The 18,387-nt window shown below is 44.5% G+C and overlaps 1 protein-coding gene across 2 annotated transcripts in view; it reads left to right on the forward strand.

Moving 5' to 3' along the window:
- FANCD2 (FA complementation group D2) overlaps positions 1-18,387 on the forward strand; it is a 171,667-nt gene that overhangs the window by 97,193 nt on the left and 56,087 nt on the right. For both annotated transcript variants that reach the window (XM_077822553.1, XM_077822554.1), the window contains 4 exons: positions 5,962-6,075; positions 13,591-13,718; positions 15,702-15,801; positions 16,976-17,098. In XM_077822553.1, the coding sequence (XP_077678679.1) occupies positions 5,962-6,075; positions 13,591-13,718; positions 15,702-15,801; positions 16,976-17,098 (465 nt within the window). The remainder of the gene's footprint in view (positions 1-5,961; positions 6,076-13,590; positions 13,719-15,701; positions 15,802-16,975; positions 17,099-18,387) is intronic.

Consider the following 18,387-nt stretch of genomic DNA (forward strand, 5'->3'; position numbering starts at 1 on the left):
TTAAATACAGAAAGTAGGATTTAAGTGGTTTCAAGTAGTAACAGACAGAACAAAGTGAATTACCAAGCAAAATAAAATAAAACCTGCAAGTCTATGTCTAATAAAACTGAATACAGACAAAATCTCACCAGTTCCAGTAAGCTTTCTTTTACAGACTAATCTCCTTCTAGTCCGGGTCCAGCAATCACTCACACCCCCCGTGGTTATTGTCCTTTGTTCCAGTTTCTTTCTTGGGATTGGAGAGGCTCTGTCTTTAGCCATCTGAAGACAAAATGGAGGGGTCTCCCACAAGCTTAAAAAGACTTTCTCTTGTGCATGGAGACCCCCTCCTCTCTCCTATGCAAAGTCCAGCTCCAAGATGGAGTTCTGGAGTCACCTGGGCAAATCACATGTCCATGGATGACTTACAGTTTTTACAGGCAGAAGCCATTGCCCACATGGTATCTTGAATGTCTTCAGGAAGACTTCTTATGTGGATTGGAGCATTCCAAGATGCATTGTTCCTTAAGTGCTTCTTGATTGGGCACTTTACTTTGCGAAATCCTTTCTCCAGGAACTGACCAAATGCTCTACTACAGTTATTTAGAAATCAAGCGAGTACATGGCCAATATACATAACTTTGAATACAAAAATGATATACATACAAATAGGATTAATAGATTCAGTAGATTATAACCTTTACATAGCTATGTTACATGGCATATGTAGCATAGAACATATCCTGGTTATGTCATCTATATTCATAAGCATATTTCCATAAAGCCTTATGGAGGGGCGCCATAACACCCTCCTCCTGAACTTACTGCCAGAGACTTGGACACTGTCCATGGCGGAGGCAGTACATGTAAAATCCCTGTTTGTCTCTGGTTACACTCCTTTTTAGCACTTTAAACCATATGATGTTATTCCTAAGGGTCCTAGCCAGTTTTGGGGTTTTTGGTCCCCAGATGCCTGAAAACAGGTTGGGGTGTAATATTGTTAACAGAATGCCGACAGCAATATCTGTTAAATTGGAGGTGTTTTGGCATTTAGCCACCAATGCCATGAGGCAGTGTGCCTCAGTTTCCCGTTCTACACAGCAGCATGGGCCTGTTATGCTTTTGCTGCTGTGCCAAGCCTCCAGTCTGTTTACAGGTATAGGCTGAAGAGTAACATGCTTGTGGGGCTGTTTTGTCACCATTCCTAGCATGTACAACAATCTTTTCCACAAATCAGGTGTGTCCCACCTCTTTAAAGGGTTAACCACTAGTATTAACTCCTTCGTTTTATCCCATAGATGAATTAGCAAAAGACACAAGATTAACAGCAAATCTACGGTGGACAGGCTTTGTTTACTCAGTTTGCCTTGTTTAGTGTTTGTTGCATTTTCCCAGTTTTCTGTGCCCTCTGGTAGACACTCTGGTGCAGATTCTTCTGCCTCTTTGGAGAAGGCTTTTAATTCAGGCATGCGTTTGAGGCTTTGGCAAGGAAAGGGTGTACTGCAACCATGCCTGTCCTCGGCCCTTCCCTCTGGAATTTCTCTGGGCTGGACCCCACTCCCTTGTGAAGTTTTACCCATGCAGAGATTTTTCCTTCCTGTCTTGGAGAGACCGTTTTATCTTTTACAAGTGTAGCAAGAACAACATTTTTTTTATGGAGTGCCTTGGATTGGTAAAACCCCTTTGGACACGCACTTGCTGTTTCCAACAGGTCAATTGGATGGACTCCCTCCTCCAGGAGATTTGACCCGTGGTTTTTCCTTAAAACCTGATCCACAGGAGAGGGTTCTGTCATTTTAAATGCAGACCCTCCTCCTGGGAAAGATCCTCCCCACAAAAGGTGGGTGGACTTTCTGGTCCCCCCTCCTTCTGTCTGGGCTTCCCCCTCTGGGCTCCCCTCTGGGTCAGGCACCCCTGTGTCCCCCAAAAGGGAAGGTGACCCTGGTCCAGCCATGGGCTCACAGCTACCAGCTATGACAGACCCTTCACTGCCAGCAAAATTTCACCCTTTTTACTTTGTAGCTGGAAGCAAGCTCAACCTGAGTTCTTGGGGACTGTTCCCACAGCAGTGGTCACCAGGACCCCAAATTTCACCTTTGGGACACATGTTTTTGTGCACCCCAGGGCAGGGGGGCGACCCCTGCCCTCTGCTGACCTGTAACTTTCTGGCAGTCAGCGGCTGGGGTGGCCCCCCTGCTACAAGGTGGTACATTCCCCCCCCGCACCCCCCCCCCCCCCCCGAGATGATTACAGGACAGGAGCTGGCTTTGTCCAGCCCCCGCCCCAGGACTTGCCTTGGGGCTACAGGAACTGGCCACAACCATCCTTGCCCCAGAGCTGCATTCTTTACTGCTACAGAGGAATCTAAGAGACACCCTTCTATTCCCCCAGCAGTCCATGTGACTTCACCACCCCCCACCGGGGCTTTTAGCACAAGATTTCTTTTCACTGCTAACCAACCCTGGGACAGATTCTGCCACATTAAAGAAATCATTCCCCAGTAGAAACGGTGCAAAATTGTGTGCTACTGTTGCAACAGTCAGTTCAGCCTGCAAATGACTAGTGTGCATGTGAATTTTAGCTAAATGTGCAAGGACTTTGTAACTCCCACCATTTTGCCATTTTACCTGGCAATAAATCCTTCTCCTGAATCAGGTCCCTCCTGATCACAGAAATCTCAGCACCTTTGTCCCTCAAGCCAAGAAGTACTTCCCCATTGATTTTAACAGCATGCATATGCTCATTGCTTGGTTGTGTGGAAGCAAGCTTTACAAATCCTGTGTGGAAAGAGGCCACAGCCTGGCTTTGAGAAGTAGCAGCCTTGTGCGTTACTTACTGCCTGCTTTTGCTCAGCAAGGGACACTTATCCCTCGGGTGCTCGGTGGACTTACAATGGTAGCACCTCTGGGGCTCCTCTGCTTGTGCAGGAGACTTGGGACGAGTAACAGGGGAATGGGGAGGTGAACACCCAGCCTCCTTTTTCCCAGGGGTAAAACTGTGATTCTGCTTTCCCCCAACCCTGCACCCCTCTGCCAGTGGTTTGTGTTTAATTGCAGCTTGTGACTGCTCGGAAGAGTCTGCAAACCCAGCTAATTCACCCACTGCATTCACTTTTTTGTCCCACAAATACTGTTTTACATTATCACTGCACATATTCAGGAATTGTTCCTGAGTAACCAAATCACACATTTCCTCCAAGCTTGTGATGCCTTTCCCCCTCACCCACTTATCTACCAAATCTTTCATTTTATTTGCATAAACCATAATACTTAATCCAGATCCCCTCTTAAGACTCCTGAATTTAACCCTGTAGGTTTCAGGTGTAACTGTTTCAAAACCAGTTTCTTAAATTTACCATAGTTTGAAGCAGTATTAATAGGCATCTTATTGAATATGTCTAGAGCTCTGCAAGTTAATTTTGTTATTAATGTGGTCTTCAGGGATCTCATGGAGGGTGCACAGTTTTTCAAAGGTGATGGAATATTCAGCAACATTGCTGGATTCATCATACTGGGGGCACAGTCGCTCCCATTTGTGGATTTTTGGGGAAGTGGAGCCAGCAGCTGGAGGGATTTGTCTTTTCAACTTTATAACAGCCAGTTCATGCTGCTGGGCCTCCCTCCGGGCCTCCATAGCTCTCTCGTGGGCAGCCTCTTCTGCCTTTATAGCTCTCTTGTGAGCAGCTTCCACCCTGGTGGTTTCTGCCTCCACCCTGGCTGTTTTTGCCTCCACAGCTCTTTTGTGGGCAGTTTCCTCCCTGGCTGTTTCTGCCTTCACAGCATTAATTTTTAATTGCTTTAATTCTATTAGTTTCTTATGGTCGATTTTTTTTTTTTTTTTTTGCTTTCAGTCTAGCCAGCTTTAGTTTATTACTTCACTGGCAGTCATTTTCCTGGTTTCAGAGTAACAGCCGTGTTAGTCTGTATTCGCAAAGAGAAAAGGAGTACTTGTGGCACCTTAGAGACTAACCAATTTATTTGAGCATAAGCTTTCGTGAGCTACAGCTCACGAAAGCTTATGCTCAAATAAATTGGTTAGTCTCTAAGGTGCCACAAGTACTCCTTTTCTTTTTGAGTCATTTTCCTGCGTTCTTGTGCTGGCCACGCCCCTCTGCAGCTCACTGAAACTGGGATGCACTTAGCTTAGGGGATTCTTAGTTAACAGAGACTTTCACAGTGCCCAGTGTTCAGCCTTTCTGGGTAATTTGCAACCTGTGCAGCTGTTTTTTGTTCCAGTTTCTTTTAGGTATCTGTGGGGGTGGAGAGGCTATCTTCTTAGCCAGCTAAAAACAAAATGGAGGGGTCTCCCACGGGCTTAAATAAACTTTCTCTTGTGGGTGGGGACCCCCTTCTCTCTCCTGTGCAAAGTCCAGCTTTAAAATAGTTTTAAAGTCACATGTCCATGCATAACTCACTGCTTTTACAGGCAAAAGCCGTTGCCCACATTGTTCCTTAAGTGCTTCTTAATTGGGCACTTAACTTTGCAAATTCCTTTCTCCAGGAACTGACCAAATGCTCTACTAAGGTTATTTAGAAATTAAGCCGGTACACGGCCAATATTCATAACTTTAAATACAAAAATAATACATGCATACAAACAGAATTAATAAATTAAGTAAATTATAACCTTTACATAGATATGTTACATGTCATATGTAGCATAGAACATATTTCAGTTATGTCATATATATTCATAAGCATATTTCCATAAAGCCTTATGGGGGACACCATCACAGTTATATATTATATTACAATTGCTGTAAATTCAGTCAAGCTATAAAAAATTGAAACTATAGATGATTGACCGTGGTTACAGTAATTTAAGATCCCATGTTGGAAATGGGTCCCAAGGCAATTACCTGGTTTTAACAGATCGTGTGATCTTGGATTAAAGCCAGCAGAAGTAAGACACCTATCTTTGTGCTTTCCAGTCTGTCTAGACATCTGGGAATAGCTAAAACAGTAAGTCCCTCTCTTCACTACTCAGCATGCAGGCAACAGGAGAGAAAAATTGGTCCATAGATACTATAATGATGGCTATAATAGAAATACATATTCCTTACGATAACAACAAAAACTCAATGTTATGATTGCATGATTAAGCACTCAAGCCAGAGGTGCAGATGCCAAAGCTACAGTTGCACACGCAACCCAAACTTGGCCTCTACAGTTGCTTAGATAATACAATATAATATCATAGAAACTTTTTTTCTGCAACCTAGTATCGTTTAATGTATACAGTGAATAAGACATGGCTCTGCTGATCATTGTGTATATAAATTTATTTCATGGGCTATGTTTGTTGGGCATATATAGAGTTATATGCAGTGGTGGAAGATGATACGGATGTATCTGAGGTAGTTGGGGGAAAAGTGATGTTACATTGTATTAGTTGAAAAATAGTATGTGTCATTCAACGCATACACAGAAGGGGGCAGAATTAAGGGCATGACGGTAACCCTAACTTTGGCATTCAGTAAAGTTTAAGTGCTTAATGATGAACCTTAACATTCCCCTAAAATATTTGAATGAAATTTCCAAGGGGTGGTTGTTTATTTTTAAGAAATTCTGTCCTCTGAAGTTCTTTGGCTAAGTTCCAGTGGGAATAATACCCTTTGTCGTACAAGGGGTATACTAAGTGAGGCAGTGCTCGCTGAATACTTACCACACTCACTGAAGCAAGGGTATGAACTTTCACTGACCAGTTTTGTGTTCTGTGTGCATAATGCTTTTAATGGCCAAGAAAAGCTAAAGCAATTTCATGTGACCCAAATTCTCATTTTTTTTCAAGTATTCTCTGATGTCCTCTTTTCCTGTAGGTAGGACAGAGCTGTTCTAATTGTCCAAATTTCTTTTATTTTTCTTCTTGAAGACAGATTTAAAAGAGCTCAGCATCTTAGCCATTGTGTAGCTGGCATTAATTTCTTCCCCTCCTCCAATTTGTCATATTGATGATGTTGTGCGGCTCTTCTCTTTTCCCCAGGAGTGGATTTTCTCAACGTGAAAATAGTGACTTGCTGAGGTCAGCCCTCAAGGTCCTTGCAGACCGACTAAAGCCAGGAGAGACAGAGTTTCTTCTTCTTGAAGACCTAATCAGGTAGGATAAATGAAGGCAACAGTGCTGCATCCCCAGAACTTTAACAGGAATAACATACAAAATTTTCTATATTTCCTGTGGGTGTTCTGCACAAATATGACAGATAAAACCAATTCAGGGTCCCTGAGATTTTTAGAACACAGGGCTTGATGCTCAGGGACAGCATAAATATATACACACAGCTCTTGGAAAGCGGAGGCACCTGAGGTCTATGAAATACTTGAAATAGAGGAGGGGGTACCAGTATGTCTAAAATATTCTGAGAGGGACAGCAAGGGGTGCCCTGATTAGAGCAGGAGAGAGAGAGAGAGTGTGTGTGTGTGTGTGTGTGTGAGAGAGAGAATCTGTTCTGGGTGTGCAGTGTTGGTCAAAAAGCACACTGAGGGAGTACAAGGAATGCGTTGGAAAATTATTCTGAAAATTATTATAATTCTGCAGTCCAGGGTCTCTCTCAGTTCTGGATGTCTGGGCTGCCTCTGCAGCTTTGTGGAGGTGGATCAGTGTTTTGGTGCCACACACTCTGGCCACCCCGCATCTGCTGCTGCTCGCTGCTGGATTCTCTGCCTCCGCGGCAGCAGACAGTGATGATTTCTATTGCCCCTGCCCTTACTCTTTTCTGTTTTAACTTTTTCTGCCCAGTTTTTGGGCAATGGGGAGCAGGGTTCCCCCTCCTCGATGTTTCTCCTCCTCCTCTCTGGTTGATTAACCCTTTGGAGTTTTAACCCTCCCTGAGCCTCCTCTGCAGTGTTTCCCTGCTGGCTCCTCTGCCCCTTACAGGCACGGCCGAGAGGCCAAAAGAGCACTGGGTCAAATCCAAGCAGTGTTCAATTTGTGAGGCAGCCTTCCCAGGCTGAGCAGATGATGAGTTGTGCTCAGCCTGCACCCAGCCTTCCATCCCTAATTCTGTTAGGTCCTGAGGCTATGCTTCAGGCGGGCAAGTGGGGTCCCTACCCACCAAAGTATCTGTGACTCCAATGGGAGAAAAATGGACCAGGAACCCCAGGGCAGAACAGGGAGAGGTTCCAAAAACAAGGAGAACCCTGACCACTTGACTAAGGGGATAAGTCCCAGGGGCCTCTTGCAGAGCAAGTCGTAAAGTGGGTTCTGAGTGCCATGGGGAAAGAAGCGGTACTTCTAATCAGCCCCCTCCCAAGCTGTCCAGATGGGTCTGACGAGTTTCCCCAAACCCCGCCTCCCAGGGGGAGTGGGACCAGTGCGGGAAGATTCAGAGCCAGACCTCTCGAGAGGGCTCTAGGCCCTAAGGAAGACAAGCCGTGAGCAGCCTCCCCAAAGCCGCAGCAGAGCTTCTATGCTCCCAAAGTGCGGATAGAAAATTAGTAAATTAAAAAATCTGAAGGGGGGGAAAAAAAGCACAAAAAATCCAGGAGATCCAAGTCCTCCGATTCCTCCCCCTGCTCCCTGCGGAAGGTGAGATGTCTGGCTCTGACTCCAGACAGCCTGGGGGAAAACTCAGCAAAGACTTTTTCTCCAGGAGAAATGTCAAGCCATGTGCAGCAAGGTTATCTGCACAATTCAAACCCAACCTCAGCAGGCTCCTGAGAGTGAGCATCAGAGTCAATTTCTTCCCTCAAAACCCTCCCCAGTGGCGGTGATACCCCTTCATTCTTCCTTCCAGGAGGTGAGTAGGGTAAGTGGGGTAAGCCAGCTAAGGGCCAGCACATTAACAAGAGTGACCTCAGGCTCCATAACATTCCAGACCCAAAGGGCTCCATTGCTGAGATACCAAAGACTGATGCTGCTGTAGGGTCCCTCCACAGGGATACGGTTAGCTCCTCAGAAGGGGAGTTCTACCCTATGAATCCCACAGATAGGAAGATGGAGGCCATTCTCAAACAAGACTTTAAAGCCGCCTCTGCTACCTTCCGAGCGTCCCTGGGAGCAGCTGCCTGCTTGCAAGAGCATCTCTCCTGGCTGGGAGATCACAAAGCCCTTAAGGAGAGAGATCACACTGACTTTGGCTCCATTTTAATGAATATCTCCCTAGCAACAGTGATTGTAGCTGACACCTCAGTGAATGCAATGAGGTTCTCAGAATGAGCCATGGCTTCTGGCTAAGCTGCCAGGCACTACCTCAGAGCATTTGCCCATGGCTGCAATAGCTTTTTCACCAGCTTAATCCCAGTCTTGCTCCCTCCTTGTTCCAGTCCTGCCCCTGCCTTATTCCTGCATTGGATCCAGTCTTGCCCCTGCCTTGCCACACTCCAGGTAACCCAGTTCTGACCCTCTGCTCCAATTCCTGAGCTCTGACATCTGGCCTCTGACGTCTGGCCTCTGACTCTGGTTCTGACCCTGCTCTCAGATTCCAGTTTACCAACTCCTGTTCTGAACGCTAGGCCTGACTTCTGTTCCGACCACTAGGCATGACTGCCCACATCCCAGCCATGTGACGGTTTGAGCAGCCCACAACACAAACAATAAGAGCTGATACGGTGAGTATGGATTCTACAAAGGCCAATACCTCTCTGATGAAGGTAGTGGGAACCCTACAGACCTTGCAGGACCTAGCAGGCCCAGGCTATCATCCTAGAGGCACAGAATGCAGTCCTGCAAGATCAAGCTGCCACCCTGTTCACTCCACTCCCTGCTTCTCACGAGCCTGAGCTCTCTCTGCCTAACAAGTTCAATGGTATTAGCAAAAAGTGTCATGGGTTCCTAAATAGGATCAGCTCCTGTGTCTGCTGTGCCCACAATTGAATTCCATTGACCATGCCCGAGTAGGACTGATTATCAGCCTGCTTACTGCGGGGAACGGGGGGTGTCCTGGTTTGGTCTAGAAGGTCTCTGTCTGTCCTCCAGAGTCATTAAGTAATTGCTTTCATCTAGGAGAGCAGTGACACTAAACGTGTATTCCTCTGTCTGGTCCAGATTCTACAACTGGTACCAATAGCACAATGCAAATCCCGGAAATCCTGGAATTCCAACCATTCTGGACTTTCTCTAAGAAGGCATGGACAGAAGCCTTCAGTACCATTGCGTGTTAGGTATTTGTTCTTAGTAGTGTGCATAGGTAGTCAGATTCCTTCTAGCTGTCCAATTATCCAGACTGATGGTCAGTCCAGTCTTCCCAAAATGGGACCTTCTGCTAGTTTTGAGGGCCCTACCAAGGACTCCATTTGATCCTCTGACTTCAGTGTCGGCCTTTTATTTATGCTTTGTATTTTAGTAGCTGCCATGTCTTCCAGGCTAGTGTCGAAGCTAGCAGCCTTACCCATACACGAGCCTTACTGTGTGTTTCATGTGGTTAGGGTGGTGCTCAGAACCAAAATCCCTTCTTCCTAAGATAAATTTCTCCCTCCACGTTTCCCAAGAGGTTATGCTTCCTTCGTTCTGTCCAAAACCACAACATCCAACAGAAAAGAAACAGCAAACCTTACATGTCAGAAGAGCTTTAAAATCTATCTAAAGCATACAGAATCCTCGAGATCAGGCTCTATATTCATGTCTTCCATCCAAAATGCCTCCATTGCTAGGTAGATTAGACTATGTATTATGGAAGTCTACAAATCATCAAAGGTTCCTGTTCCAGAAGGAATCAAGGTGCACTCCATGAGATCCTTAGCATCCTCCTTAGCATCCATGACATACCAGGGCACAATCTACACTAATGAGTAGCTGTGTAACCACTGCCCTGTAACCTGGGATGCCCTTTGCAATGCCTTACTGCTGTAGCTTCCAACCTGGACTGCTCACAAACAGCCTCCAGCATGTAAGTCACTCCCAGCCATGTCTGTGTGCTGCAGCCAGCCAGCCACAACTTGGCCCTTACCAGCCTGAGTTATGCTGCAGGGTGACCCCAACACACCCGCAATCCCAGATCTTCCCCCAGAAATTTATGCCCTGTCCTGCCCAGCCCTTTCCTGAACAGTACAAATATATTAAGTCCTTTATTCCTTTTAGGGAAAAGGATGCCAGTTTATTATTTTAAATAGAGTACCCAGACACCCCAAATGAAACACACTGGATTAGAGAAAACAGTAAAACAAGTTTATTAAATACACAGAGAGAGATTTTAAGTGATATATATGAGGCATACAAATCAGAAATGGTTGCAAAAAAAAGAAAAGAAAAAGTTTACTAATGCTTAACTTAACAAACTGTATTAGATCCAAGAAAAGTTTTTTACCACATACTCCAGCAGATACTGACCAAACTCTCAGGACCCACTCCCAGAGTCCAATGGCTGTTTTCCTTTGTCTTCTTAGGGGCAATGCCAGAGACAGACAGGGAGAGAGAGAAGGGTCTCTTGGGGGTGTCTGCCCGTTCCTTTTATAGTCCTGTCCTCATTTGAGAAGCATTTGCAACTGGGAGCAAGGCGACAGGCAGTCTGGTGAAGAAAGGAAACTCCATGTTGTTTCTTTGCTAAGATGTAGATTTTTGTCCCTGCTCCCTTCCTTGCCAAAGAATGGCCACTTAGCAGGTAATGTCCATTGGGTTTGTTGACTGAGCTGATCAGGCTGAGGCATCAGCTTGCCCTTTGTCTCTGAGGAACTGGTTTAGCCACTCCCTAGACTTCTCTGGGGAAATATACTTCAGTCATGATTTCAGTTTATACACATAACTTTACATATAATGTTGCTATGTGCAGTTTGCCATTGTATGTGCAAGTTATGGGTTTTCAAATGAGACTCACAAGGCATACCTTGTACAAACATCATTACAGTAGTGTGTAGGGTGTGAACACAGTATCCACTGTCACCACATCCACTTCGGAAATTTGCAAAGCAAGCACTTGGTGTACAGCTAACACCTTCATTAAGCACTACAAGATGGATTTTCTGTCTTCCGCAGAGGCCTCCTTTGGCAGGAAGATGCTGCAGGCAGTGGCCCAGAACTAATATAGACCTTTGAGTGAGCTCATAAAAAGAGGGTGCGTCTTTTCTGCCAAACTCTTGTTTCATAACTCTCCCTGTATCTTATCACTACTCTCTACTTCTCAGATATCCAGAATTGTGGGAGACACTGAACCATGGAACAGAAAATTTTGTAGCGATAATTTTCTTCCTGCAAACAGTGTCTCCCACGATTCTACCCACCCTGGATGGCTCATGAGTTGGAGTCAGATACTAAGTGGAATCATTACCACAGGACTGTCTTTCTTGGTCTAATGTACATAGTTATAACAATATTTGTTAATGATGTTATACATGTTTCACAGTTTGGGAATAATTCATCTGGTGGCATGCGGTAACAGAAGAGGTGTGGCCAGACCAGAAGGTGCTTAAACTCTGCTGATCCACCTCTCTGAGCTGCTGAGAAAGGAGAGCACCTCAGACTTCCAGAATTGTGGGAGACACTGTTTGCAGAAAGGAAATGATCAGTAAGAATTTTTCCATTGCATCAAATGGGCCAAATTCTCTTTTGCATGCAAGGTCTACTGGACATTAAAGTGTGGCTGTCCAGAAGACAGTAATGGCGCCCCTATTCTGTTAATCTATGCCCCAGCATTAGTTAGAGCAGCCCTTAGACTGCTCTAACTTACACCTCTGACATAAGGTCTCAGTATGACTTAACATGAGTAGAGAAGTGGCATAGTGTACCAGAGCATCCCCTCTCTGCCCCCAGCATGCTCCTTATACTGAGATAAGATGGGGCAGTTGGCCAGCTCTGCCAGCCTTATGCCAGCAAGAAGCTCCATTCCATCAGGGGAATTCTCTGTTGAGTACTGTATGGTGAGAATCTGACCCCTTTGTGTCATGCAGTGTTAGAGACTCTGGCTCTAAAAATCAAAGGGACACCCTCATTTGAAAATACTGCATTCAGTTTTAGTCTCTCCATCTCAAAGGGATATAGCAGAAATAGAAGGAGTTCAGAAGCACGTCATGAGAATGATTAGAATCTAGTGATACTGAGAAGGCTTGGTCTGTTTTGCTTAGCAAGGAGATGAAAGAGAGAGAACATGATAGAGGTATGGGATAGAGAAGGGAAGGTAGATCAGGTGCTATCATTATACAAGATCTTATTATACAAGAACAAGGGGGACATTCAATTAATGTAAAAGTCAACACATTTGAAATGATAAAAAGTAAGTACGTTTTACATGATATCATTTGCTTGTGGAACTCATTGCAACTGGATACCACTGAGACAAGGAGAGTAGTAGGGTTCAGCAAAAGGAATAAACATTTATGTGGGAGAACATCCACATAAGATAAAAATAGTCGCAATCCCCATGCCCAAGTCAACCTCAAACTGTCTGAGGTTAGACAGAAGCTTCTTTTTTTTCAGGTTTTTCCAGTACAGTAACTCCTCACTTAACGTTGTCCCGGTTAACATTTCATTGTTATGTTGCTGATCAATTAGAGAACATGCTCATTTAAAGTTGGGCAATGCTCCCTTATAACGTTGTTCGGCAACCGCCTGCTTTGTCCACTGCTTGCAGAAAGAGCAGCCCATTGGAGCTAGCTGGTGGGGGCTTGGAACCAGGGTGGGGCGGCAGTCCCCCATCAGCTCCCCTAAGTTCCCTGTGCGGCAGCCACCCAGCAGGCTATCAATTGCCGGGCAGTTCAGCTGTCCCTCCCACCACTGCTGTGTGCTGCTCCTGCCCTCTGCCTTGGAGCTGCTTCCAGGAGCCTCCTGCTTGCTGTGAAGGGAGGGGAAGAGCAGTGCTAATGTCAGGGTGTTCCCCCCCCCCCCCGCTCCTGCCCCTTTACTCCATCTCCACAGAGTGGGGTGGGGTGGGGGGGGAGAACAACACGACAGGACTCAGGATGGAGGGAGCTTGCTGGCAGCAGCTGCTGTCAACTTGCTGATCTACTTTAAAAGGCAGTGTACTTAGAGTGGGATCAACGTACTTAAAGGGGCAATGTGCGTCTCTCTCTCTCTCTCTCACACACACATGGTGTGTGTGTGTGTCTGTCTGTCTGTGTCTCTCTCTCTCTCTCTCTCACACACACACACACACACACACGCGCGAGGTGTGTGTCTCTGTCTCTCTCTGCCATGCTGTCTCCTCTTCCTCCATTTGTGCTGCCTTGTAGAGTGTGAGGCTACATTAACAACATGTGTTAACCCTTGAGGGCGCAGCCGAGTGCTAGTTCACCATTTAGCAGTAAGGCATTCCCTGGGAAATATCCCACCCTTTTCCACCCTCTGACTTCACCACCTCAACCAAGCTTCACAATCATCATTGCTGTGTACAGTACTAAATTGTTTGTTTAAAACTTATATTTGTGTGTGTGTGTATTATATATATAATCTTTTGTCTAGTGAAAAACATTTCCCTGGAACGTAACCCCCCCATTTACATTAATTCTTATGGGGAAATTGGATTCGCTTAACATTGTTTCGCTTAAAATAGCGTTTTTCAGGAACACAGCTACAACCTTAAGTGAGGAGTTACTGTATTGAGGCATCTGGTGCTGATCACCATTGGAGACAGAATGCCAGGCTAGCAGGATCTCAGGGTCTGATCTGGGCTGGCATTTCCTCTCTTTCTGTGTATATATGTGACATATCTGCAATGTCTTCATCCCTTTTCTTTCCTGTCACCCACAGCGAGAGTTTTCACTACTTGCTGAATTTCCAGCACAGCGTTCCCAATTTCCAGTGTGCACTTACCCTCACTCAGCTCCTGATTGTCATTGCTGAAAAACCTGTGGCCAGTTGGAAAAAAGATAAAATAGGTAATGTGTGCAGAACCTCTTTTCCTGGACAGGTTCTTTATCTGTAATGCTTTGGCTATCCTTTATCTGTAATGCTTTGGCTTCTCACCAGGCAGTCTAGAAAACTTGCTAACATGAATAACACTAAATGTATTGGAAGCTCTTTACCACCTGCTTTATTATATGTCAGTCACACAAGAAAACAGTGTACAGTTCTATTAGTTTTTTGGTTTTTTAATCATTCTTCAGTAAGGAGAAATGATGGCTAAAAGGCAAGATGGCTGAGAAGAAGCGTTTAACTTAAGCCTAATTCTACACACAGTTTTAATCCTGACTGAACTATTTTGGTTAGGGGGGTAATTTTACTGATAAAAGTAAATTGGTACAACCACTGGAGTCGGCACAATTGTACCACTATAAAGGTGCTTGTAACAGTATAGCTTATTCACATACATTAACGAGAATAAACTATAGTGGTATAAGTGCATCCCAATTGGGGGACTGTTCCACTTTAACTATTTCTGTTCCTGACACTATACAGTAAAGTGTTAGAAAAACTATAGACAAGCCCTAATAAAGCAAGAGGAGCAGCTCTTACAAGCTGATTAGAGTTCACTTGCTAACGGGGACAGTAGCCACATGGGCTGAGAGATCTTCTTGCAAGGAATATGCAAGGAAACTTGCTGGCCTTCATTTCCCATGTTCACCAGATACTGCTAAAGCTAAGAGTGCAAGTTTGCAGGCTCCTCTCTGTAAAGTGTTGCATTCTAGCGGTGTCTCAGATCCACAAAACTATTCAGAATTATACACAGTTACTTCATCCCAGGGAGAGAATGTAGGGGTGAACTGTCTGCCCTGGATAGTGTTACAAATTGCCCTTCCCCCAGAGCAATTCAGTCAAGTTTGAGAGACACTCAGCAGGTTTTAACAAGTTATTGAAAATTACAATAGGACCTAACTATATGATCCTAGGCTACAATACTGCAAGTAAGTAAAATCTCACTCCCTGCTGGATGGTCCAGCCAGGCGTACCAACTGCAGTCAGATGAATCTGTTTCTCTGTCTAGAGTATGTCACTAGTGCACTACACACCACACAGAGAAGCTCTTAACACACTCATCTATACTCTAGGCTACTCATGCGCCCTGTGACAGGCACATACCCAGCATGTCCAGACGTGCCCCAACCATGGCTTCCCTTACTGCTAGAAAACGTGAACACATACTAAAAGATAAACATTAAAAAACAAGAAAGGGTAAAGGTGGCTCACCCCGGAGACATGGGAGCATCTCAGGGTGCGGCCTGTGTGTGGGCTCTATAGTCCCCTAACAATAGGAATAACGATGAAAAATTTACTCTTACCTGATCATTTATTTTCTTTGGCCATTTATGTCAGAGAAGCAGATGCAGCCTTTGGAGGAAGACAATTATTTCCGATTACAAAATTCTAAACTGTAAATTTGCCAGTTCAAATTAATATGAAAATGCTGTGGCCAAAGGGAAAGTTCACCTGTCACCGGTGCACTAACATTTGAGTTAATACTTGTATATCAGCTTTGGAAAACCTCATTTCTGGTTTCCCAAGGGGGTGACACTTAGCCCCTGCAGCAGGGAAAAACTGATCTCTGGCTCCACAGACCAGAGGAAGGAAAGGAAACCCATTGTAGCATTGTCAGACATGAATGGACAAAGAGAGAATGACTCCAGTAAGAACCACTGTACAGGCCAAGAGCTCACTAGACTTGTATATAAATCTCATTAGTGTGGTGAGTAATGATCTCTAAGGAAAACGCCTTTCCCAACTCCCTCAGCTTTAGCACTTTGGCAGGCACCTGTACGGAGAACATAGTATCTGCTTGAAGTGGAATTACATTGTAATTAGCCAGAAGCATTCGGCTATACTGCATTTGTATGAGGGAGAAGAAAATTGTCTTGGATGCTTGTATTCTCAGTGAGATAAAACACATCCAGGCCCCTCCTCATTTTATTGCTTATCTTTGACAGCTTCACTTGCTAAGCAGTTCCTCTGCCAGTCATGGATGCAGCCTAGTGGCATGCGAGAGAAGGGTAGCCAGTTCAGTGATGCACTGCACACTCTGGTCTGGTAAGAATGCTTTGCTTCTGCTGCAGTAACTTGGTTTCTGAGAGCAAACTCTCTTCATAAACAGCTTTAGTCTCAGTTTCTGTTAAGGTATTCTGGCTAGATCAAACCAAGGGGTTCTTTAAGAGTATCCAGTGCACAATGTGCTGAAATGCTTCTCCAGAAAGCCTTGTCAGGCGTGGGGAACAGGAAAAAATATAAACAGTTCTTGAAAAACAGATTTGAACAGTTTTCATAACCTTATTTTTTCCCTCCTAAGACAAATAAGACAGGAAGCGAACAGTAATCCTACAGGATGTGCAAACTGTGTCTGGAAACTGATGTTTGTGCAACTGCTTATTGGAAAATGCAGTTTCAAAAGCAGCCATTTAAAAATCTTTTACTTTCAAAAGGATGTTAATCAATATCATCAAAGCTTTCTCAAGATGTCTGTGAAACTGCACCTACAAATCTGAAAGTATGAAGAATTTTATTTTTAGTTAGCAGGGGATCAAAATCAGCCTTATATTGATACCACAGTTGCAACCTTAAATATGAAGAGGCATCCACCTCTCTGCATTAGATCATACACCTGCGGAGCCAGGCCTAGAACTCTGTACCTATAGTTCCAGAAACACAAGCCTCTACCACTTGAGTTAAAGGAAAAACTCTGTTAGACCTCGGCTATAGAAAGACCCCCAAGCCTTCTGTTTTTTCTACACCGAATTTGTCAATACAGTCCAACACACATGCGTGTGTGTGTGCATGTGTGCATGTGTATATATGCATTCTGGCAGTGTAAAGGGGCTACAGTATAGTGTCTGATTCTGCTTCTATTAAAGACAATGGTAAAAAGCTCTAATTGAGATCAGTGGGAGTAGGACTGACGCAAAACTAACCACAACAGATAATTGTCAATATTTTTGCTTAATTGCAACCTATTTCTTCAGGTGTAGCTGCCATGTCAGTTTAAGGAGTTCTAACTCTCTGGAAGGTTGTGGCAGGGGAGACTATAACCAGCTGCTGATGAGCTAGAGAAAAAGGGAGAAAGGCACAGGTTCAAGTCAATGATTTTCAATGACATGTAACTCAGGAACAGTTTGGCTAGAGGGAAGTCAGTAATGGGATTTGTAATGGAAGCTACTGTCCTGCCCCTGCATAACATGTACTGACTTGTTATCCTGATGTTTGGGTTCAGTGTATATATGGAGCACACAGACAACATCTTGAAAGCTGTGGAAGACATCTCCAGTGTTGGGGTCCCAGAGCTGATTAATTCTGCTAATGATGGATATTCTTCGACTTACCCCACGCTGACCAGGTAATAACATCAACAAAGACCTTGAATCTCATGTGCTGCACAATAGCAATCACTGGCTTCCGATATTCAGATCTCTTATTGTCTGGTCTGTCTTGTTTTATGTTAAGGTTTCACGCTAGTAATGTTTATACATCTGGGAACTGCTAGGCATTTTCTTAGCAGTGCACATTAAATCTGTACAAAGTCAGCTTTAGCCAGTGACAAACTTCCACCATGCTTCAGAGCAGGGTTAAGTTTATTATCCCTGAACCAATGCTAATAGATGAACATAAGGCAGTCAGTCCTTGAGTGCTGATGGCCAGTCTGGGTGGTAGTGGTGGTGTACGGTTGTGATGGTTCTCAGGGTGCCTAAGGCTGAGTCATCTTGTTACCTTCTGCCTCCAGTGAGAGGGACACTTGCTTTTGCTTCACTAGGAGCCAGCTTCTTGATGTCTCCAGCCTGTCAGCCACCTAGACAATTGCCTCTGGGCTATGACAGCCCCTGCTTTGCCTTACAGGTAACAATAGATGTACCCCAGTCCCTGAGCCTCTTTGATGAGTTCCCTTGTAACGATCAGCCCTTTATTGACTGAACATTCACAGAAATACCAGGTCTGCTGTCCCCAAGGGAACTGTGTACACACCAGATTGAATGGTTCAATTCAGGATCAGCTCCTTATACAAAACGACAGTACTGAGGTGTATTTATAGTGAAAACAATCATAAGTTTATTATCCAAGATCAAGATTTAAGACATAGTGAGTAAGGATAATGAAAGCAACTGGTTACTTATAAAACACAAGTATAACACGCTTTGTGAGACTAAATTTAACAGACTAATCTCCAGGCTAAATAAGTTTAGCTCATCCTAAATGTCCTTTGTAGCATTTTCAACCAAGCTTGGTTGAGATCCCATTTTCATGAATATAAACGTGCTCTCAGTTTACTTCCTAGATGCAAGAAGACTAGGGTGCTTTCCTTGTCCTCCATTTATAGTCCAATAAACCTTTGAAGTGCCCCCCCTAACCCCCAAAGGCTCTTTCCTTCTCTGGTCTCTTTCTGTTAAATCTCACTATTCTTCATCTGCATTTAGCTCAGACTGGTGATTGATTGTGGATGAGAAAATACTAGATTTACATTTCAACAGATAGATGGACAAACATCTCTCATCTGGCAGGAAATCAGTTTTTCACCTCTGCTGGGGTTAGCACTTAGATACAAACTATAAGAACATCTTTCCAATATAGATACATAACTCCTGAGATGAGAGGTACATAATTTTACAGTGCTACTCACAAATGTGTTACACT

The sequence above is a fragment of the Eretmochelys imbricata genome, chromosome 7 (assembly GCF_965152235.1).
Source record: "Eretmochelys imbricata isolate rEreImb1 chromosome 7, rEreImb1.hap1, whole genome shotgun sequence".
In the NCBI taxonomy this organism is placed as follows: domain Eukaryota; kingdom Metazoa; phylum Chordata; order Testudines; family Cheloniidae; genus Eretmochelys; species Eretmochelys imbricata.